Source organism: Pygocentrus nattereri, chromosome 11 (assembly GCF_015220715.1).
Source record: "Pygocentrus nattereri isolate fPygNat1 chromosome 11, fPygNat1.pri, whole genome shotgun sequence".
Lineage (NCBI taxonomy): Eukaryota > Metazoa > Chordata > Actinopteri > Characiformes > Serrasalmidae > Pygocentrus > Pygocentrus nattereri.
The window spans coordinates 21,072,710-21,096,423 of NC_051221.1; the positions used below are offsets into that span (position 1 = coordinate 21,072,710).

The 23,714-nt window shown below is 38.8% G+C and overlaps 1 protein-coding gene across 5 annotated transcripts in view; it reads right to left on the reverse strand.

Moving 5' to 3' along the window:
* Positions 1-23,714, reverse strand: part of abcc8 (ATP-binding cassette, sub-family C (CFTR/MRP), member 8) — a 63,569-nt gene that overhangs the window by 35,446 nt on the left and 4,409 nt on the right. For 4 of the 5 annotated variants that reach the window (XM_037542446.1, XM_037542444.1, XM_037542448.1 and 1 more), the window contains exons 2-13: positions 22,677-22,839; positions 20,080-20,221; positions 17,996-18,117; positions 16,808-16,974; positions 13,290-13,532; positions 7,677-7,865; positions 5,551-5,715; positions 5,103-5,258; positions 1,371-1,505; positions 928-1,090; positions 748-788; positions 373-518 (exon numbers count right to left, since the gene is read on the reverse strand). In XM_037542446.1, the coding sequence (XP_037398343.1) occupies positions 373-518; positions 748-788; positions 928-1,090; positions 1,371-1,505; positions 5,103-5,258; positions 5,551-5,715; positions 7,677-7,865; positions 13,290-13,532; positions 16,808-16,974; positions 17,996-18,117; positions 20,080-20,221; positions 22,677-22,839 (1,832 nt within the window). Of the gene's footprint in view, positions 1-372; positions 519-747; positions 789-927; positions 1,091-1,370; positions 1,506-5,102; positions 5,259-5,550; positions 5,716-7,676; positions 7,866-13,289; positions 13,533-16,807; positions 16,975-17,995; positions 18,118-20,079; positions 20,222-22,676; positions 22,840-22,935; positions 23,470-23,714 lie in introns of those variants that run through there. The other variant, XM_037542447.1, reaches the window with a different exon arrangement.

A 23,714-nucleotide genomic window follows, 5' to 3' on the forward strand; every position in this document is an offset into this window, starting at 1 on the left:
GGGAAATGTCACCTCTGCATTTAACCCATCTGTGAAGCGAAACACCACATACACTCTAGTGAGCACACACACACTAGGGGGCAGTGAGCACACTTGCCTGAAGTGGTGGGCAGCCCAATCCGTAGCGCCCAGGGAGCAGTTGGGGGTGTCTGAATTAATCTGAAAGCTGCAATGATACACTATATGGCTAACAAAATGTGGACACCTGATCATCATACCTATATGAGCTTTTCAAGAGCATGGGTACTAATATGGAGTTGGCTGATGTTTTGTAATGGCTAGCTATAAAAATCAGTTTAGCAATGGTAACCTGGATATACAGCTGTCTTTGCAGCTGCAAGATGAACCCTGAAAAAGTAATATGTGGCTAACCTGACGAGTGCTTTGACTGTAGAGCGAACCACACTGGACAGGAGAAAGAGAGGTGTGACAAGGATGTGGAAAAGAGACAGCGAGGCGAATGCCACAGCTGGCGACAGGTCTGCGTCGTCCGACAGGTGCACATGGACCACAAATGTCTGAAAGAACCACACACCCACACATATAAACAAACACTGCAACATTAACCTTTCCATTCACATTCAACAGTTTTGTTTTGCGCTACAAATGTGACTATTGAAATAGTAAGCCAGGGTAAATATCAACAGGGTCTGAATTCCTGTGTAAAAACAGTTTAGTCTGTGTCTCTCTATAATGACACTGGGCTGGACTTTGTCAGTTGAGTGCTTACCAGAAAGTTGTACTTACAGTAAGAACTGCAGCAATTGGAATAGCGGCATTCATAAAGACTGAAAAACACATGAAATGTGCATGAGAAGAGTATTAGGATTACAATCTCAAATCTGCTGTTGCTTCTTTATAGAACACAGATTTATAAGATCTGCTGCTTTTTATCCATGGAGCACAATATTAATAGGGTTTTCTCACTGGAGACAGAAGTGTAGAGGGCAAAGGACTGCAGGCTGGTGAGCTCCTTCCCCCTGGTCTCCTCTACGCTAGAGCAGAAGATATACTCCCAGGCATAGAGCTTCAGCAGCTTGATACCCCGCAACAGTTCATTGGTTTTCTTTAGCCGCTCATTGGAGTACTCCTAATGGACAGAATAAAAGCCAATTTTTCATTTTTATTATATATAAAATATATTTATTATTGATCGGAATCAAGCCATCATATATGAAAACAACAAAGCTACACATAGAGAAATGTAATTTCCCTAGACCTTGGTCAAATGTCACAGTGCAGTTACTGCGAAAATAGGGTATCATCTATATTTCAATGCAGTCCATATTTGCACATGCTCTCATAGCCAGACTCCAAAGGGCAAACTGTATATGGTAGCAATTGGAATGCAAAATGGGAAGGGAACTCACCAGAGTGCTTTTTTGTGCTTGGGACAATTTAGTTGCCAAAAAGTACTGCACAGGGGCCAGGAGAGCAATGACGGTTGCCCCAATCAAGGCACTTATTCCCAGGAGGTAGTAGAGCAGAATCACCCCCACTATGATCTACAACAGAGCAAAAGTCAGTTTAGTAAATTTTCCAGTCCTTATTCAGTAAAGATTTTGTGACATGAATAATATTGTGGCTATCTGCCAGCTGATTTATGAAGTATGAGAAAATGTTAGCAAGCTTTGTGGAGGAAAAAGAAAAAAGAGAGAAAATATGTTAATTTTACACTTTCAAAAGAACACCTCAATGATGGGCTACTCATTCTGTAGTGTTTTCCAAATTTGTGGTATATTGGATGGTGGAACCAATGAAGAGATTCAATATAAGCCTGTGAAAATACACAGAATTCCTGTACATATCATTTTATTTGACATAATGGCTGTCCTGTGGTAGCATAGCATTATTGTTAGGAGGCATATTTTTCAAATGAGATAAAAATCCACTTCCATGGATTATTGATCTGAACATTACACCAAAGAGCTCAGAGACTGAGATGGGTTGTAGCAGACAGTCTGTTCCAATCATTATCCCTGGTCCAGATACCCCTGGTGGATTCTCGGAGTCACTGCGATCTGCCACTGTGTTCACTAATGAATGTCCTGCTGCCCTGTGCACATGAGTGACAACTATTACTGCAGTCCAAAACAAAGCTGACATAGGCCATTATGGAACAGCCTGTAGTGAAAGACTTAAGGGACCAGAAACTGCTCTGTAGCTATGAATGGAGAATGGAGAATTTCTCTTCGTAAAAAGAATGACAAAAACACCCTCTATCCACAAAAATGAAGGCACTGGTGAGAATAACTGCGTTTCATGGATAGGGACAAAATCAGCTTTTTGAATCTGGGCTACTAGTACAGGTGACAATTACTCATTTTCACACAATTACTGCATCTGAAGCATGTTGATTTATTTGTAAAAAAAACAATTTCCTCAAAAGAATAAGTCAGTAACCTTTTACATAAATCACTGAACTTATCCCATCAAGGTTAATGTAATTGCATTATCAATTAGTAAGAGGAGAGTTTTACCCAGTTACACTCAAATTAATAGGAACATGCAGTTGCTCCATCACTGGAGAACCTCAGTTGGAGAGAAACAGAAACCACACTAGAAGAAATTGAGTTTGATTGCAGAAAAGCCTTCAAGGGCAAGGCTATAAATGGCATGTGCTGGGAGTATATTTGGGGTTTCAGCTCTCTGGAGCCACAAGAGGAACCGGTGTGATTGATATTCATAGAAGCCATGAAAGATAACACGCGAGAATAGTGCTGCATGCTGTGACAGTATTTCACGGTTTTCATTGACCTGTTGGGATTAATCAAGTATAAATTACATCTGCTATGCACTGGCTGTGCTGCTAAATCAAAAGTATGCCATTTAAACAATACATGAATGATGAATTTAAGATAAATAAAGTAACAACAGTAGAAAATGTTTACATCTGTGGTGGAAGACTGGGTAAGAAATAGAAATAATGACAATTCCTCATGATTTTGACTTAGTAAATCAAAGCACTGACAAAGATGAGCAAGACATTATTACTCTTGGAGAACCTGGCTCAGTCAAGTTGTTAAGGTTTAACATGCTTTTCACTGTTTGAATGTTGTGTTAACTGGTGTATTTATGACATCGGCGAAACAAAGAAAAATTCCAAATGGTACATCACCCACTACTACCGCCAGAACATACTTTGCTACATTACCAGGATTCAACAATAACAACCGTCCAAATGCCTGGGGCAAGTAAAACGCAACAACAGGCCAGGAGCATGAAAAATAACCTGGCCAGTTGGAAATCTCAGACCTGAGATGTTCTGTAAACTGTGTAAGAAATATCCTAACAAGGCAGATAAAAGTGGCTCTTGTTTGTCAGTGCTACCCAACTTTTAGAAAAGGTCATCTGAGCATCAGAACATGCCTCTGTGTCACATGCGTGTATACAAGCGAAAAAGCCAACAGCGTGCCTGGGCCACTCAACATGTGTGTTCAATGGATAAGCAGTGAAGCAGATTCCAAACTGACCAAGTTAATCACAACAGTACACCACACGGTCAAAAGAGAAAAACCTTTGTATACAGATGAGATAGACCTTCAAATAAAAGGTCGACTGGAACTTGGTAGCCAGTATTGTACTGACATGGCTTGCGTTAGGTTATATTTGCTAACTTGCGTATGCAAATGCTAATGTTAAGATTATTAATACCTTTAATGTGAATGTATTCATAATAAAACAAAAATATAATTCAGAGGTATGAATTTGAGCAGCTTTAATAACATTTTGTCACTCATTAGGTTTACCAATGGCAAATCTATGATGATCTATGATGTTTTATGGGAATCCCATCTGAAAGAACTCCAGTTGTCCAGATTTATTAGCATTCTGGCTAATGCTTCTACTGATGCCAGCACAAAAGACCTTGAAAGGGTGATAGTAAGGTTCTTAAAGTATGGAGAGTCAGTAATAAATGTGGCTGTGGAGGAGCACTGCAGTACTACTGTTATAACACCTTTGCTTATTTAGAGCAAAAAGAAAATAAGTTCAGTGAAAGTAAATGTGAAAGTGCATAATTGTTTAAAATAATTATCTTAATTAAATATATTAGCTTGTGTGTGCTTATTTATATTTGAATAACACTATAAAATACAAAGATTTGTTCAGTACAATAGAAATTTGGTTCAGGACAGTGAACTTTTGAACTTTTGGGCAAGTTGGAAAAACGTTAACACTGAACCCTGATTACCATTTTCACTGCTGCTTGTCAACCCACACTGCCAATGTGTTGTTAAGTTCTGTCTATTGGGGTGAAGGCGCATTGTAAATTTTTCTGTTGTGTAGTCATAGATATCGGTATTCATATCACAAAACCAACATGGTATCGATATCAGTTCAACCCTGGTAAATCTGCCCCAAAAAGTTTAAAATCACAAAAAAACTCAATGGACAAGCACTGATATGTCATCATGGACGCTAAACACAAACTGATCAACCAATGAGGAAGAAATAGATATCAAGACTGATTATTATTTGTTGATTGTGACAGAGCCTTTTTAATATCACTACAGCCATATGTTTTTTTTTTTTAACATAACTGCAAATTTTGCAAATCTACAGATAGAGGGAATGGATGATCTGATCCTTTTCAGGACTTAATTCTCAGGTTTTCTGTGTTAGCATGTAAAAAAAGAAAAAGAAAATTGTATTTTAAAAAGCTGATTATAGTTTTGTGTTTTTGCCACTGTGCTTTATAGTTACAAACAGGTGTGCCTTGGATTGGAAAAGGCTGAGAACCCCTGGCTTAGAACATAGAAAAAAAAACACTAAAGACAACAAAATCTACAATCAGCAGGAGTGCATTAGGGCAACACATTAGTATGTTTAAAGAGCGATAAAGAGAAATTAAGGCAGAGTACCACATCAGATCAGTAGGTAAAGCTATATTTGTTACATTATTAAAGATAAATTGATGTGCATTTTCCTTTTATTGCTATGTATTTTCTTGTAGGGGGGCTACTAATGAGCAGCACTGCATGAAATGAAAAAAAAAAAACAAGTGTGACAAGTGCACACAGCTGGGACAAGGCTCTTTTTGACTGCTAATATATGACACTACCACAAGACTGCAGGAGCCAGAAGGCTCTTGTGAATCTTACCTGTACTGGCATGGCCCACAGATTGGGACACAGGAAGAAAAACCACATTAGCTGACTGGTGTCTATGGCCACCAGGTTGCAAATCTGGCCCACTGTCATCTCTCCCATAGACATGTTAGAGGTGCACAGACGCATAATCTTATTGAAGATCTTTGTCTGCCAGATACAAGATCACAAAGGAAACAGTGATAAAAAGATATATAGCAAACACAATGTCCATGACCTCTGGCAAATAATACCGCTGCCTAACCTTACTTTTGTTGAACAATGCCGGATACAATATGTGTTTGTTTGGTTTTTGGAGTGGCATCTACTACAGTAAAGACAACAACCTGACATTTGCACTGCTGATAGTGTCCCTGGCAAATGAAACATTGATGTCTGTCATTCTATGGTTTTTATGTCTGCACACTATAAATATTGTAGCCTCATATAAGGTCATATATACCTGAATTGCTCCTCTTAGGTTGATTCCAGTCTGGATGGCTGAGTAGTAGGAAGCTTGAAGGAATGTTCTCTGCAGGAGCAGAGCAAAGAAAAGCAACACTGCCAGCACATAGGCATTAGCAAGAAACTCCTGTGAGGAGATGAAATAGATCCCCAACAACTGGGCCTGAAACAGAAGGAGGTAAATACACTGAGCACAGCATCACTGCCTTGTGTTAGGTATCTATCGTCCAGGTTTCAAGGTCATTCTGTCTGGAACATACTCATATACACTGAATCAGCAAACTGATTTTCAAAGTGACTGCTGGTTTCTGATATTTACTTGAAGCTCTAGTCCTTTGTATAGCTACAGCATGTAGTAAATAGTACTTAAAGATCAGCAAAAACATTCTGAGGCAGAAAGCATGGCCAGGACGTTTGCTACCAACTCTTAAACAAACTACAGGATATTTAAAATGCTTATCTGCATCCAGACAATTTGTGACTGAAATTTTTAAAACATTTCCAACTCACTGCCCATGTATTGACCAAACACATCAAAAACAGTCCAGCTTGAACATGTCCAATTACAAAACCAACGAGGAATGCTATCAAAGGCCACATAGGTGAATCTAATCAAACAGCAGTGTATGATGAAACAGAATCAGACACCACAGAACAGAGAAAGTGTGTTGACATCAATGAAAAAGGAGTGGAAGTAATGTCAAAGTCTAATTGAATTTTGCAAAAGGAAATCTACTTGCTTGTAAATTAGTTGAGGAAAAAAGTACACTTTTCACAGATGTCTAATTATGAATCTCTGTACCTAAAGATTGGAGTCCCTGAGAAGAGTTAATTATCACTAAGAAAATGGGCTCTTAGCTTAAAACGACAACAGAGTTAGCCATTGCCTCTGACTGTAGGGTGTCTTTTCTCAGTCAAAAAAATCACCTTAAGTGTGAGAAATTACTGCCACTTTAAAGGCAAGACAGTGACAGTCCAGCAGGGCATTCTGATTAAAATAAATTACAAAGCCTGTAGCTACAATCATGCATTACAATGTGCTAGCAAGCCGAGCAAGGAGAACTAAGAATAATAAAGGTTGAGGTGAACTCAAAGAGAGAGGACAGCTGAACAGTGGAGGCATATGGAACGACTGATGAGGAAAGAGCTGTAAATAATTCAGATCCATCTTTTCCTTCTGCTAAGTCTCACCAGATGCTGCAGATGAACAATACTACTATTCAATCTCAATATCAGGCCAGCGGGGTAACTGAATAAATACTGCCAGAAAGAACACAAGCCTATGGACATTTTTCATGAAGTTTTCTATTAAATGTTTTTCAATCTGAGTCACTGCTCAAATTGTTTCAAATATACTGAGTCGCTCTTCTACTGCTTATTGTAGTAATGAAACCAAATAGTCATGGATGAATATACTATGTGGAACTATGAGTTTAATATTCAGTTACAGCACAAGAGCAGCTATCAGTGTAATGCAAGTAGCTATCACACCACAAAAGTCCAAAAAAATTCTGCCATGTCTTTGAGACACACTCTTGACGTGTTACGGGACATCATGATGTTACATCAGACACATGAAAGGGCAGAAATTTGAGAGGCAGATAGTAGTCTATTCAGCCCTGTTAATATTTAATGAAGACGAATGGGAACGTCATGGCAATGAAGCACAGAGAAATGTTACGTGCAGAACCACACTATGTCACTGAGCTGAATTAGAGCTAATTGGCATTAGAGCAGAATGACTCTCTAATCAAACTCTCAAAGACACTCTAAAAGACTTGACCTTGCCTTGAAGCCAGGAACAGGACAATCAGCAAAATTAATAAAAACCTTTTTTTTCAGCATGAGTAAGCCAATTAGCAGCACTGCTATACACAGAGGAATAATCAATGCATCACGGTGCATCAATCTGCAGACGGTAATTCAACTACACCCATTTTGGAACACTATTCTATTCTGATTCTAACTGATTACAATTATCTATATATAAACATGCACATATTTCTTGGCCAAAATAAAATTCTTTGGCCTCTGAGATAATGTTACTAAGCATCATGGCACTAAATTTCTTGTGCACTTTTCTGAAGACCCCACCTCCCAGCTCTAGCAGTTAGGGGCTCTTACTGGTGCCTGGATTGTGTGGTTCTTCTTGCTGATGTGGTGCACAATGCCTGAGATGCACAGTGGTCCAACAAAACCCAGTAAGTCAGCCAGGAAACGGAAGGTGATGCTCAGGATTAGGGGCTTCCCATAGGCCTGACGCAGGGCCCTCCAGATCCACTGGGGTCCCTGAGGCTGGAGCCCAACCGGCCTCTGTGAGAGAAAGAGAGAGAGATAACATAAAATATTAAACAAGCAATTCCACGTCAAAGATCAGCCATTTTTGCACTGTAGTAATGAAGTTCAGAGATGGCTATACTACAGGAAAGTGCAAAAGACCTTTGCAATGTGAGGAGGATTTCGTGCTTAATGAGTGTAGAGAGAAATTGGCATGCTCCGATGCTTCTGGTGTACCCATTTCTAGCCAAGGCTACTGCATAACAACATTTTAAAGAATGTTAGCTCTAGAATGTTCATTAATTACATGAAAAATCTAGCCTCTTAAAATCCAGCTGATGTGGCAATAGCACTTGAGATTAAATTATAAAATAATAAAGAGTTGTTTTCCTTGAAGACTGTAGATGATCAGCATCAAACTGCATTTTTATCTAAAATAATTTTTATTCTAATACCATGAAATTCACATGAAAATCATTACAATGTTTCTAAAGGTGCTAAAAGGGATTGCTTAAAGGGAGTGATAGAAAAACACTTTTAGTTCCTTAAACCTTTCAATGGATGGTTCCTCAAAGTACTACTGAGCATTTTTCAATATAATCACTATCTGCCACCTCTGTAGCTTATAGCTGCTGACTGTGAACATTAATTTAGATCACATGCGACAGGCTCTGATCCTCATGGGCCAAAGAACTGCAGACGTCAGCACACTGCCTCATTAAACACACCCAATTCAGTTCATCAGCTAACTGGCAAGGCCTTCATGAACTGAATTGAAAGTATTAGACAAGGGTAAACGCTAACCTTGAAGCACTTTGGCCTGGAAGATCCCTAGTTTGACATGCCTGATTTATATGTTAGCATGGATTTTACTGTGATCTGTACTGTAATCGACTGTATGAGTCTGGCCACAACCTTATCCAACTTGATGCTGGCTGACACAATAGCCATTTGTTTAAAGCCTACAGTTCATTATAAAGTGGCATTTGTTTTTATTTAAAGTTCCAGTTGCATACAAAGATGATCCAGGGGATGCTTTAAAGTATATCTGTCCCATAAAGTATGATCTTTTCTACCTGCTGTGTATGATGTGTTGTTTTTCCTTGTTTTTTTACATCTCAACTGTCTGAATTTAACTTAGCTTTATCATCATCTATGCATTTATTGTCTGTGCTGAGCAAATGCATAATTGATAATGAAGATGCTGAAGTGTTGGTTGTGTTTATGTGAATTCAGCCTTTTGGTTAATTGCTGTTGTATTGCATCACCCTACATTTTCAAAATCATCACCCTACATTTTCAATAAGCATATTGAAAATGTAGGGTGATGACTGCACTGCTGTTAGGAATCTTATTCTCTCTCCGGCCCTGCTACAGAAGCAGAAGATAGAGATTAGCTTGAAAAATACTTAAGCATTATGAAACATGCATTGAAAGGTTCTCTTCCATGACATCACACTAAATAATATATTTGCACTTTCATTTGTAGTTGCAGGCTTTTACGACACTTTAATGATCTAATGCAATACTAGCATGTGAGTGATGATGTTTATTAAGTCAACTATGTAGCCCCTAAGTTCCAGTTTAATATGTGTTTATTATCTTAAGCAGCATCTGGAGAGGGGGAGGAGAATGTTTGTGATTAGAGACGTGACTGCCATCACACATCCCTCCCAAAGCACGTGAACCCTGACGTAGAACCATAGCCACAGCATCCGTCTACCTGCAGTTCCCCCTCTCTCTCACAAACACACACACATAGTCTTTCTCATTCCCATGAACAGAAAGTGACAGAGAGTTTTCACCCCACAAAGGGTCAATATGTCACCGCATTCACAGTGGAAAGTGAACAGCTTTGTTCTTCCATCCCCGGAAGGAAGCACAAGTGTGGTTTACACACACAATCTCTTTAGTAATGGCGTATGAGCAGAAAACGACCAACGACCCCAACTTCAGCATGCAGCCCATAGCATGATCTTCTGAATCATCTGACCTGTCTCATCAAAATCAAAGACCTGCTCAAGCTATTGGCCCCCACACCAAATACCAAAGTTACAGCACTAATATGTCTTCATCTTCTTTAAATGCACATAACTCTGTTAACAGGATGGCTAAGCTTACGCTTGTTTGATGTCATATGTATTATATGAAAAAGCAGATATCCTCAACATAATATGCTGTTCATCAAAAATTCAGGACTAGTCCTTCTGTTCAATCTCTCTAATAAAACATTAATAAAGCATCATAGTATAAGGGACAGAATAAGAGAAAGAGTGTGTATTAGGACTATTTAAAACAGTTTGGCTTTGTGATTACTCCTACTGCAACCTCTCTGACCCCTAACTGTTCTCACTGTTCTCACTCCTCCAGGAGTTCCAGGTTGCTGTAAATTTTATTCCTATTTTGCCAGCCTAGTGTATTTACTACAGCTCGCAATCTGACTGTAACTATTTCAAACATGAAACAAAATTTCAGTGTCCTTAAAAAAACACTTAAGTGAATCAATAGCATGATAAGTCTGACTAGAAAACATTTATATTTTAGCTGGAAAAACATGAAACGTTTTGCTTTGTTGGTAGCCATCTTGAAACACATGGCTGTGTAATGCTTTCTTTAAATTCATTTTCGTAAAATATTTTAATGATAAAATGCTTAAATCAGAACACATATAAATACAGAGCCAGACAAATTGCAGTAAATGTCTCATGAAATTCTAAAAGAATACTACTACTAAACTAAATTAAAGCATAAAACTAAACTAAAATGTTCACTCTTTGTTAACTTGCTAACCTACTGAAAATGTGCATGGTTTTAGTTTCACTATTTCAGCAAATTTTTCATATGGAAGCTCCCATTACAACACCATGATTGTAATATCTCTGATATCATAGTATCTCACAAAAAGTGTGTGCACCCTCCCTCACATTTCTGCAAATATTTTATTATATCATTTCATGGGATAACACTATAGAAATGAAACTTGGATATAACTTAAAGTAGTCATTGTACAGCTTGTATAGCAGTGCAGATTTACTGTCCATTGAAAATAACTCAACATACAGCCATTAATGTCTAAATAGCTGGCAACACAAGTGAGTACACCTCACAGTGAACATGCGCAAATTATGCTCAAAGTGTCAATATTTTCTTGCACTGCCTTATTATCTAGCACTGCCATAACCCTCTTAGGCCTGGGATGCACCAGAACTTCACAGATTGCTGCTGGAATCCTCTTCCACTCCTCCATGAAGACATAATGGAGCTGGTGGATGTTAGACACCGTGTGCTCTTCTACCTTCTGCTTGAGGATGCCCCACAGGGGGTTCAATTGGGTTTACGTCTGGAGACATACTTGGCCAGTCCATCGCCTTTACCTTCAGCTTCCTCAGCAAAGCAGTTGTCATCTTGAAGGTGTGTTTGTGGTCGTTATTGTGTTGAAAAACTGCCATGCTGCACAGTTTCCGAAGGGAGGGGATCATGTTCTGCTTCAGAATGTCACAGTACACATTAGAATTCATGTTTCCCTCAATGAACCCCAGCACTCCAGTGCTGACAGCACTCATGCAGCCCCAGACCATGATGCTACCACCACCATGCTTGACTGTAGGCAAGAGACAGTTGTCTTGGTACTCGTCACCCGGGCGCCACCATACATGTTGGACACCATCTGAGCCAAACAAATTTATCTTGGTCTCGTCAGACCACAGGACATAGTTCCAGTAATCCATGCTCTTGGACTGCTTGTCTTCAGCAATCTGTTTTCAGGCTTTCTTTTGCATCAGCTTCAGAAGAGGCTTCCTTCTGGGATGACGGCCATGAAGACCAAGTTGATGCATTATGCGGCATATGGTCTGAGCATGGGCAGTATGGGCAGGCTGACCTCCCACTTCTTCAACCTCTGCAGCAATGCTGGCAACACTCATGTGCCTATTTTTTGAAGCCAACCTCTGGATGTGATGCTGAACATGTGGACTCAACTTCTTTGGTTGACCCTGGTGAGGCCTGTTCCAAGTGAAACCTGTGTATGACCTTGGCCACCATGCTATATCCCAGTTTCAGGGAGTTAGCAATCTTTTTTATAGCCTAGGCCATCTTTGTGGAACAACAATTCTATTTCTCACACCCTCAGAGAGTTCTTTACAATGAGGTGCAATGTTGAATATCCAGTGGCCAGTATGAGAGAGTTGTATCCAAAACACCAAATTTAACAGCCCTGCTCCCCGTTCACACCTGGAACCTTGGAGTCACATGAGAGCAGGGAGAGACAATGACACAATTGGGCATAATTTGCACATGTTCACTGTGAGGTATACTCATTTGTGTTGCCAGGTATTTAGACATTAAAGGTTGTGTATTGAGTTATTTTCAGAGTAAATCTACACTGCTATATAAGCTGTACACTGATTACTTTAAGTTATATCCAAATTTAATTTCTATAGTGTTGTCCCATTAAGATAAAAACATTACTGAAATATGAGGGGTGTACTCACTTTTGTGCGAAACTGTATATACAGTGGCAAGAAAAAATATGTGAACCTTTTGGAATTTTATGGTTTTCTACATTGTGCATTTCTTTCATAAAATGTGATCTGATCCTCATCCAAGTCAAGTGTATTGACAAATATAATGTGCCTAAAATAATAACACAAACTTCATTGAGAACAACCATAAAACAATCTCATAATGTTTTGTGGACAGATGAAACTAAGATTGAACCATTTGGAAAGAACACGCAGTGCTACACCTGACGTAAAAAAGCCACTGCACATCACCATGAAAATACCATCCCAACCGTAAAGTATGGTGGAGGGAACATTATGATTTGAGTCTGCTTTGCTGCATCAGGGCCTGGCCAGCTTACAATCACTGAGGGGAAAATAAAAAAATTAATAAAAAAATGATGTATCAAAAAATTCTACAGGATAATGTGAGAGTGTCTGTACGACAGCTGAAACTTTGTAGAAGTTGGGTGATGCAACTGCACAATGACCCAAAACACTGTCCACAACAGAATAGTATTATAATTGAATAGAATTTTATAAAATATAATTTTTTGTGTTATTATTTTAGGCACATTATATTGTCAATACACTTGACTTAGATGAGTATCAGAGCACATTTTATGACAAATTAATGCAAAAACATAAAATTCCAAAAGGTTCACATACTTTTCTTTGCCACTGTATATCAAGGCTTGAATACTGGAATGGGTAAAGAAAAAGTGTCACTGTTCTGTCTTTATCTGAAACTGTACCTTTATAGGAGAAGGAATAAATGTTCTAAACTTACCATCTATTAAAAAAAATCTTTTATCTATTTTCAGATCAATTCTCTCCATCTTGAAATATGCATACAAAAGGAAGCTGGTGTTTTCAAAAGTATTAAAACAGAAAAACTGGCATTGCAAGATCTCCCTACACGATTTCTATCTGTTCTGAAAATATACAGTAGTTGTGGTACCTTTTGAGCCTCAAAGGCCTTGCGTAGCTTCATGTAATTTGTGAGAGCTCTCATGGCAATTGGCAGCTTGCCGATGACCTTCAGGTCAATAGGGCGCCTGTGAGCAGTCGTGATAAAGGTATTCATCCACCAGTATGTGCTCTTCGACAGCAGATTGACGAATGGCTGCAGGAAGCGTACACCCAGGTCCTGAAGGTCCTCAGGAGGCTTCACTTCCGTGGGGTGGGCAAAACACATATAGCGCTGAACACACAGAGACAGCAGCGACATTAGACGGGTAAACAAGATGAGCAAGGGACTAGGGGATAAAAATAAGAATGTGTAGTGTACCACTTAAGACAAAGCCTATAAAATGTACATTTGTAACAAATATTTAGAAATACACTGTAGAGTGTATACACTGTGGTGTATGTGGTTGACATAAAAAGTGACGTATATAAAAAAGAAAGAAACCCAAGCAGGAAAGACAATGCTATTTGAATTCCAGGATTCTATCACATTCTATCATGAGTGACTCCACTTAAAAAAAAAAATCCCTCTGCATTTCTGTTGTGCATCACTGCCAAGCATTAATGGGTAGCCTGAGAAAAGTAGGTTACACACCAGCAAAAGAGCATAAAAGGAGCTTTCAAGCAGCTAGCTATTTATATCCATAGAGATAACCCACTACTCTCCAGCTTAACCACTGCAATTAACCATCTATAACTATAATTACAAATCCTGTAATTAACCCTACAAAAGATGACTCCTAAAAGAATGTTCAATCTATCAATACATCATTAACGTTAAAAAAAAGCTATACACATTGCACGCTCCAACAGAAACCTATATTCATCAGTACTAAGAGCAATTAGAAAAGACACTAAAGAAGATTCAACGATGCTAAAAGCCAAGAGGCTTGACTGCTCATGGAGAGAGCACAGTTGTGCCACAACTGAGCTTTCAATCTAAACACAGACACTGTGTCCATTCAACTGGAACTAAACGTATGCTTCGAAGGACACTCTAGGAATGGATCAAAGGAATTTCTATGAAAGTGCAAACACACATGTTTTATGTACACATGCACATAAAAGTACCTCAAAATGACTCTTGTTTATGCACATACCTCTCAATACAGCAATAAAGGACTTAATACTCAACCAAGGCAATCTTTTCATCAGTGTAATAACTTTTGTTTTCCAATGATCAGACAGAGCTCCTACCATTCACATGCAATAAAAAAACCCCAGCATGACACAACATTGTCCTCAGTATCACTACCATCAGCAGCAACACTATTATTAACAACCCCTTGCCCTGATTACACAAGTCTCCCTCTCAAACAATGCTGCTTTCTGATAGAATCGGCCTCCCTTGCTACTGCAGGGCTAGACAATAAGTGCTGATAAGGACAGTCTGCTTATGAGCTGGTAAAGATGTTGGAGGAGAGTGTCCCTGAGCATGCACACGCTGGGCCAGAACAGGATGCATGGTCTCCGTTCTAGGGCTGAGAGGAGAAGGTCAAGCTGAGAAATTTCTCATCAAGGAGAAAAACACTATATTTTCAACTGAAGGTTAAAAAAGCCTACAGTCAGAACCTCTGAGATTGAACTTTAATAACCTTGACACAGCAGTCGTCTTTCAGAGTTGCTGATACATATAGCAACTCTTGCAAGGTTGGTCGACCTTTAATGAATCCCTTTTCCATTCAGACTAACAAGAAATTACTTAAATGTCTTTTTTCTTATCTGAATGCACAATAATATAAGCATTAGCCAAAAATCAATTCAAGCAGCTTCAGTCAATAAAGGAGAAAACCAATAAAAGAGAAAAGTAAAAAGAACAGGTTTGAGTACAGAGAAGCACATGCAATTAGGACCTTGTGAATTAGTTAACATTGTCATTGTAATTACTGTATTATTCTGCAATTAACTGAAACTGAATAATCAGTGGTTCACCACAACCCATAGGGGTACCTGTGATACCCGAGTTCACATTAATATGCATTATTTCTATGGCTGTTTATAGAACACACTATAACAAGATGAGTAGTGGGTCAGAGTGGGTCAGAGAAATGCAGTGGTATATTTAACCATATTTTTATGCAGCAGATGACATATTAATGAATCAGTTGGTGCGTTTTATGTTTAATCAATTGCAGAGGGCACAACTGACATTTCCATGATCTGCCCATCTGTGCATTCTTTCATAGCAACTCTTGCAAGGTTGGATCGACCTTTAATGAATCCCTTTTCCATTCAGACTAACAAGAAATTGTAGTTCACAGCAGTTTTTGTGAAAACCCCCACATCTGTGCGCTCACACACTGAGGAGTTTGAGACGCTGTGACATAATACACAAAGTGAATGGTCACTTTAAATATTCTGCCTTGGCAAATTTCCTCCAGAAATACACAGTGTAATTTTATGCCATTTTTACACATATTTATACACATTTAAACACAATCATAAATTCTTTGCCAGTACGGGTGGAGACACATAATCTAGCAAAACGGAGGCAAAAAAGTCACTTTAGACGCAAAACTCCACAAGTGAGATTAGCCTGGAGTGTGATTCCCGTTGTCACTGTGACAAAGAGACTGATGTTGTAAGAGGCAGACGAGAAGCATCAAAACTATGAAACTCTTTTCTTACAACTGGACAGAAGTACAGTACACTGATGTGGAACAAAACCAGTTCTTCTCTACTGCAATGCTACTCAATGCAAGGTTACAAATGGAGCACAGTTAGCTAATCCACTTCTAACAGTTTAAGTGTTGAGGTACATCAACTACTTAATTCTAAGTAGGTAATTCAATATGGTACAGTACTCTACATCAGCTAGTATTAAAAATATGGAAAAAATAAAAAAATAATAAAAAATACTTGAACTTGGTCTGAAAAAATTGTAACAATGCAGCCTTAATGGTGTATGGTGAAATATTAATCATTTCTAGCCATTCCACCTTAAAGTAGTTACAAGAACACTGTCCAGGCCAGTAGTGCAACCTTCAAAACTGTTACTCAACATTAAAGAAATATTGCTACTGTTTCTGCCTAGGCCGAATGGAATTTTTGCTAATCCAATTTGCTAAGCTTGTCCAAACTTGCAACAGTAAATTGGAAAATATATATTTGTGCGCACAGCATGGATAAGCATGGATATCATTGGATATTTCCTCTTTTTCTGACCATCCTCTGTAAACCCTAGAGATGGTTGGGTGTGAAAATCCCAGTAGATCAGCAGTTTCTGAAATATTCAGACCAGTCTGTCTGGCACCAACAACCACGCCACGTTCAAAGTCACTTAAATCACCTTTCTTTCTAGGTGTACCTAATAAAGTGGCCAGTGAGGGTATTCATCTCAGAACCCCTATCTACATTTTTTAAGGTTTTTGACATAAATTGAAAATACATTCAGTCCTTTAAAACAAACTATTCCTTTTGTTGTCCTTACATCATACCTCACAACTCCATCACACAAACTTTACTGGTAATGAGCTTCACACGCATGTTTACATGCAACACAATACTTACCCTTCCCAGTATAACATTGATCTCCACAGCCAGCAGGAGGCCGTAGAGCAGAACCAGCAGACCAGTCAGGCAGTAGCGCAGCTGTCTCATACCGATGCCATGCTCTGTGTACTTGGCAAACTTAATGGTCTTTGTAATGAACGCCAAGATCCAATAAATAAGCAAAGCTGTGGGCAGATTGAGCATAAACAGTTATTGCTCCTATTCTTCATACTAGCAATCAGTACTAGCTTTGAAAATGACTCTCACTATATAACAAGAGAGGACAATAAAGTAGTCATGTTATTAAAACTATGCATAACCAAAGTATTTTAGACTTTCTCTGCTCCCTCAAAGCAATAACCATCTAATTGGTTGAAAATTGTAATGATGTTGATTAGTACAGGCATATTACACAGCCATAAGTCAAGAAGCCATAAGTTTTTTTCTGTTAGCCATGTGAGTTCTCCAGATGCTCTGAGAGATGAATGAAGGTTACATCTAGCATCATAATCATGACCTGAAGCACGCAAGCCTGTATTCACTGTACAGCAGTTATACGACTCATACAAAAGCTTGTATAGGGTATGCTGACTCAAAGAGATTACTGAGGATTTACACAGATAAAAGATAGCACATAGATAGGCCAGTGCCTTATAAATGTTTTCTCATATTTCTGTAAGTGAACTCATATTAGAGATTGAAAAACGCCATTCAACCATAAAGCAAGCGTTAATCTCACATATTGCAATGCATTGGCTTTTATGCAACAATCCAAAGTGCCCCTATTGTTCATTAGAGATACTGCAGCGGTAGTTTTGCCCTAATGAGGATAGTTCTGTCAGTGGCTGTGGTTATAATCACAAGGACCCCTGGGACAAAGAGGCAAGCCAAAGCACTTTATCTTGTTGATCTTTAAATGTCTATTAGTATCCCTTTTAATCATATAAGCCTCGGATAATTGAAGCATTAGATGTAATTATGCTGTGTTACATACAGCTGTTTGAACTATCAGTGACCATATGGGCAGCATGAGGCAAACCAGCAACGTGTCTGTTCTGTTGTTTGCTGTTCAAAAGTGTCACTAATGAAGTGTTGATTAAGACTAAAACAACATTATTCATCCACTGAAATCAATAGCAAAGGTGTCCGTTAGACTTGTAAAGGGAATAGTGTGATGTGCATAGTTGGACTGAGACTAACACATACCCATCAGCAGTTTTGGAAAGTTAGAGGTCTCTATGTTGTGGTAGTAGACTATAGAAGTGATGGCAGCCATGAAGGCCAGACATGAGGGCATATAGAGATGCAAATGGAGAGACTGAGTGAACCTGTGTGAGAGATGAAAACAGAAAGAGACATAGAGATATGTGAGCTTTGAACATAATACTGGAAATACTTAAAAGAAAAAATAATACACTGACAAAAAATGCATTACACTCTTCACATCCTGGATCTGGCTACAAAGTGCTCTTTTTTATTCAAGTAAATGAAGGCTTTATTTGTCACACCAGCACACAAAATAAAAAAAAGTATATGCCAAATTGTAGCATGGTTCTGCAGCCATGCAATGCAGTGAAGTCAAAAGGCTGCGCAGTAATAGATTTTTTCAGGGCCCTGTGTATTGACCCACTGATCGCGGTTTTAGACCCAAGCTTGATCTTTACCTTATTGCCACTTAAGTGAAAACTGTGACTAATGCTGCAGAGCTTTTACTGATTACTTTAGTGCATGTGCTTACCTATTTTTCCTGTCTGAAACAATAAAACTGTCAATACTGGTGGACTCCAGGGTCCAGTTACACTCTTAGGTTCACTTTGCATGTGAAACGTTCACATAACTTCAGACAGCGCTTCTGTTTAATGAAGGAAGATGCATAGTCCGACTTTCATTACTGATTTTTCTTGAAGATTTGGGTGAAATAATGGATAAATATACTGTTAATAAATGAAACATTGCCTCATTTTAGAAATTCGACATCTTTATCATGTTAGAAACGTGAACTGCAGGCAGTGACCATTTCATGTACTTCAGAGGAGTTTAGTAACATATAAATGTGTTACTCATATTATTTTCTTCTCAAATATTTGTGATTGTATACTCAGTCTGAGAATTCAAAATAGGCTCTCTCACAAACAATTTTTAAGTATTTTTAATATGTAATGAAACATGACATTATCAGTTTTCATTAACACTGTAGAAAAATATTTTTTATTAAAAAAACTTAAAATTCTAAAGTAACTTATTACATAGTCTTTCTTGAGGACACTATAGTTCACCTAACTCAAACTTCTTAGTTCTCCTAACTCACATCTTTTTAGCTCAGCATCTCAGTTACGATTAGCTTTTTTTTGCTCACTTTTCTTATAATTTCCTGACTTTTATTAAACTTAAAAATTTATGGACACAGAAATATGAGTGGAAACCGTCTAAGCCACAGGTGCCCAGTCTTATCTGCAAAGGGACAGTGTTGCTGCAGGTTTTGATTTCAATAAAGCAATAGGCCACGTGATGAGTTGTTGGAGAGTGATATTAAATGACTAAACAAGCTGAATCTGAAGAGGCCCTGCTGATTTAAAACCTGCACCCCCGGCGGCAGATAAGACCAGACACATCACCTAGCTTATATGGTTACACCACTCAGGAACCCATGAAGTTACTCATATATATGTATATATATATATTTCCATTCATTGTATTCATGTGAAACATTTCCATCAGAAACATTGCATGTTCAAGAATAAAATATTTCAATATGATAATGGTAGTGACATTTGTATATTATAAAATATATTGTGCATTAAAGTGGAAAACAGGGAACTGATTTTTCAAAATATAATTTATTTCTATAATTTAATGGTTCACATGCAAACAAAGCCATTCAGAGTGGTTTGCTGTGAAAGGCTGAGTCTGACTCAGAATTATTCAGACTGGTGGTGATAGGTGTCAAACATGTTTGTTTAATATTTAATGTTAAAACAATAATACACAATATGGAATATATCACACAATATAATATCAGTTTTAATAACATATTCTTTTTCCTGTTCAGGGATTAATCCGCAAATGTATATGATATGTAAAACATAGTATAATCACTAATCTTAGAAGCTAGTGGGGTAATCAAATGTGTTCCCAAGAAGCTTTAATTACTTTTAAAATGCTTCTGTCATGTTATGTGGAAATTATGTTTCCTGCAACTCGTAACCTGAAAGTTTCATCTTGTAAAGCCAGGGTAAGCAAAAATTCTACAAGCATTAACTGTAAGCAAGAGCGCTGGAGCTAAAACCTACCCATCAGACACAATGCCCTCTGCGATCTCACACACAAGCACAAAGAGGAGGATGAAGGTGAGGATCCAGCGCAGGTTGTGCCCAGGGAAATGCAGCCAGGTGCTGTGATGGATGTGAACTTTGGAGCTCTGGCTGCCCCAACCTGCAAATGGACATACAGGACAAAATTATGCCATTAATAGCAAATGATGACTAATGCTATTTTGCGCTTACACACATCTTTAAAACAAAGTTGCCATTTTTAACCAGTGCAAATGGTTAGGAACCTTGACAACTAAATTGCAACTTGTATAGTGGAGTTACTAATTTTGGGCATTTAAGTGCCAAATGTCTGCAGAGCTGGCAGCACAACACCTGTCCCTTTGCTGTATCACATCCAAAGACACCCCTGAAGATCAAAGGTCTGCCGCTCATTGTATTTTGGCTTCTGTCCAGCTTGATAATGTGTTATTCAAAGCCACTTGCCTGCCGATTACATTATGCCAGTGGAGGAGGAGCATTCCCATGTGAAGGGATGAGTTTAATCCTAGAGAGAACAATCCACCACCTTCAGCTCTATGGTCCTCATCCATCTGTGTAGTTTTAACACCTTTCTGCTTTATGTGTGCTATCTAATGCCTTACAGCCTCCTCTCTCATCTCAAAAACATTCAGTGAGATTAATGACTTGTAAATAGACTGCTCATAATGCGTTGTTATGGAAAAGCAAGTCTGGGTATCTGTGCCTTAATGTCTAAGGAGCGGGTGAAGATTTCTTTGCATTTCTGATTAAGACATGACATCAACATTGGTGCATACCACTGTGGTTAAGCATGTTAATTTACAATAAAAAAAAAATCTATTGACTTTTGGCCTTAAGTTTTCACTGTACCTTAAATGAGCTGCATAAAATCTATTTAAAATGGTTTAAAGGTTCATTTTAAATGTAATCAAAGTAATCCAGAATGGTGTGACATGAAATGATTCATTACAGAGATTTATAGCCATTTTAAATACAGCCATTTTATGTGCTATCCAAAATGATCTGTGAACCTACAAGGGTCTTTTGAATGTACAGTGGAAACCTTGAAAAAAAAGTTTTATTTGCAGGCTATTTTGTCTTACAACACCCTTTATTGCCATAAATTTTAAAAGTATGTCTTAGACCAAAACTTTCGGCAACTATCGCAAACAATCATTCAGGCAGCAGGCAGTAGTTTCATGACCATTTTATGTAACAGTTTACTGTGATAGAGCTTTTAGGTACATTAAGTGGTTTAAATGTGTGGTTCCTTTCACCACCACTGCGAACAGTTCTGACTGTATCTCTTTCTAGAATTTCACATCAAACCACCCTAAATGACTCTGTTTACATCTTAAAAATTCAATTATGCAGCAATGTTGAAACAAATTGTGGATTTCCCCTTTAAGTATAAAATAAAAAAAAAAAAGTAAATTGTCTTCTTGACTCTTTCTCTCTTTCTAGTCTAACTTTCACCATATTAGTTATTGACAAATGAAAAAATGTCAATTTAAATGGACTCCTTCAAATGTATTTCTTAAGCATTTAACCCAAGACAAATACTTAAGATGGTTTATGCAAGCGGCAACAGGCCTTTGCCCCTGAGTTCACCCACAACCAATACCACCATTCAGTGATGGCTTCAGCTCCTGATCTGTAAATTTCACAGCTAAGGTCATATTTGTTTGCTGCATTCTCAGAATATATCATCAACCCCCTGGGTGCCTCTGCTAGGCCACATTTCTAAAAAATCACTCTGACACATGCAGTCTATCTTTGGCCCTGTAGGGCCTATTTAAGCTGGTCTTATTTCAGACACATGGTACATTCATGTACCAGGGCCCATGCCACTGTACCACTGCTTACACTCGTAAAAAGTGAAGTGTCCTGAATGGCTCTTGACTTGGACATATGGCTCTAGGAAAAGTCCTTTTATTGTTGTAGAATCTTCACATATGGAGGCAGGACTGAATGATTTCTGACAAGCATTGTGACTGTGATTTAATGTGATTATGGTCTATAAAATGAGCTCCAGGCCTGTTTATTTTTTATTTTTATTTTTTTTTACAAGAATACCATCAAATTTGTATTATTATTTTTAAATTAAAGTTGTAGCTGTTGCAATATGAAAAGTGCTCTCTTTCAAATTACAGTGTCATATAAAAATGATTCATCATTAAGACCTATGTGGAGGTTTTTTAACTTTGAAAAGGTTTGTCATTACACTCATGCAACTCATTTACAAAAGCGGTTCATCCTCTGAATGGCTCCTCAAGAGTGAATCAAGAGTGGATCTTTTATAGCACTGCTACAAATAACCATTTTGGGAATCTTTGTGTGAAACAGCGTCACCCAGCCTGGGTTTTTAGGAATTTAAGGCCAGTTAAGCTCTGCTAAATTAGTTGACTAACTAAACTGCAAACCACATTATTCAAACAAGATTACCCTGATTAAGTAAATGAGAGAGCAGTAGGTCACATGCAACAAATACATTTAGGTGCCTTCTGATTCATGGCAGCATCACTCAAGCTTTTTGTATGATGACAAAACACGGCACGCTGCCACGTGTGTCCTGGCACTGTGTCCCAGACACTCACCGATGAAGAGGATGGGGAAGGTGATGAACAACAGAAAGACGTGGGGCACCACAGTGAGGGCGTCTAGGAAACATCCGTTGTTGAGTACGCCTTGGTCCACGTTGTAGGCGGACGAGTTGTTCTCGTTGCCGCAGAAGGACAAGGACATGGTGGAGCCCAGGCTCTGCAGGAGCAGCAGAAGTTAAACAGATAGGGGAGATGGGGAAAAGGGTAAAGGAGAAAGGTTGAAATAGAGGCTGTCAGGGCATAGCATAGTTACATCCTTGCTGCAGGTGGACTGCAGGAGACAGGCAAGAGTCGGTGGCTGCTGAAGTCCCACTCCAGATCCCCCTGTCTAAGCAGCTGCCGTTTGCTAACTGGAGAAACTGAGGAATGCCTGCATCGGGTTCCAGCGGCACCGGTGCAGCAACTCAAAGACATCCTTTTAATAACCTCTTCAGCTCAGTGCCAAAAAAAATGGAAGCATCTCCGCTCCAGGAAAAAAAACCACACACACTCACATATGGAAGAACACACATGCAGAGGAGAACAGCGGCTAGAAAGACACTGCAGTCTCTTCTCCTGTGCATGAGCACTCAAAGCTGACCTTGTGAGAGGATGTCGGTGCATATCTGTGCCTCAGACTGTTTGAATCTGTGTTTGTTCGCATGACAAGCAGGGATGGTGTGGGAGAGAAGGAAAGAGACAGAGACAGAGAGAGAGAGAGAGAGAGAGAGAGAGAGAGAGAGAGAGAGATAGTGAAGGAGAGTGGGGGAGGGAGAGGAGACGTGCAGCAGCTTCAGGACGCTTTTCATACGTCATGCTGAGGTACGTGTTTGGCATGATAAATCACACACGACTGTCGATTTGAATGGAAAACCTTTAGAAAACCTGCCCTGCTGGGCTTTTCTGCAAATTAAAGCAAGCTGTACATAAATCCTCCAGGATGACAGAAGCACAAAATAGCATGTGTAACTAGGACACACAGAAGGCAGCAGAGAAGGAGATAAAAACCACCAACCCAAAGAGCTCCAACATAATCCAACATTAAGAGATTCA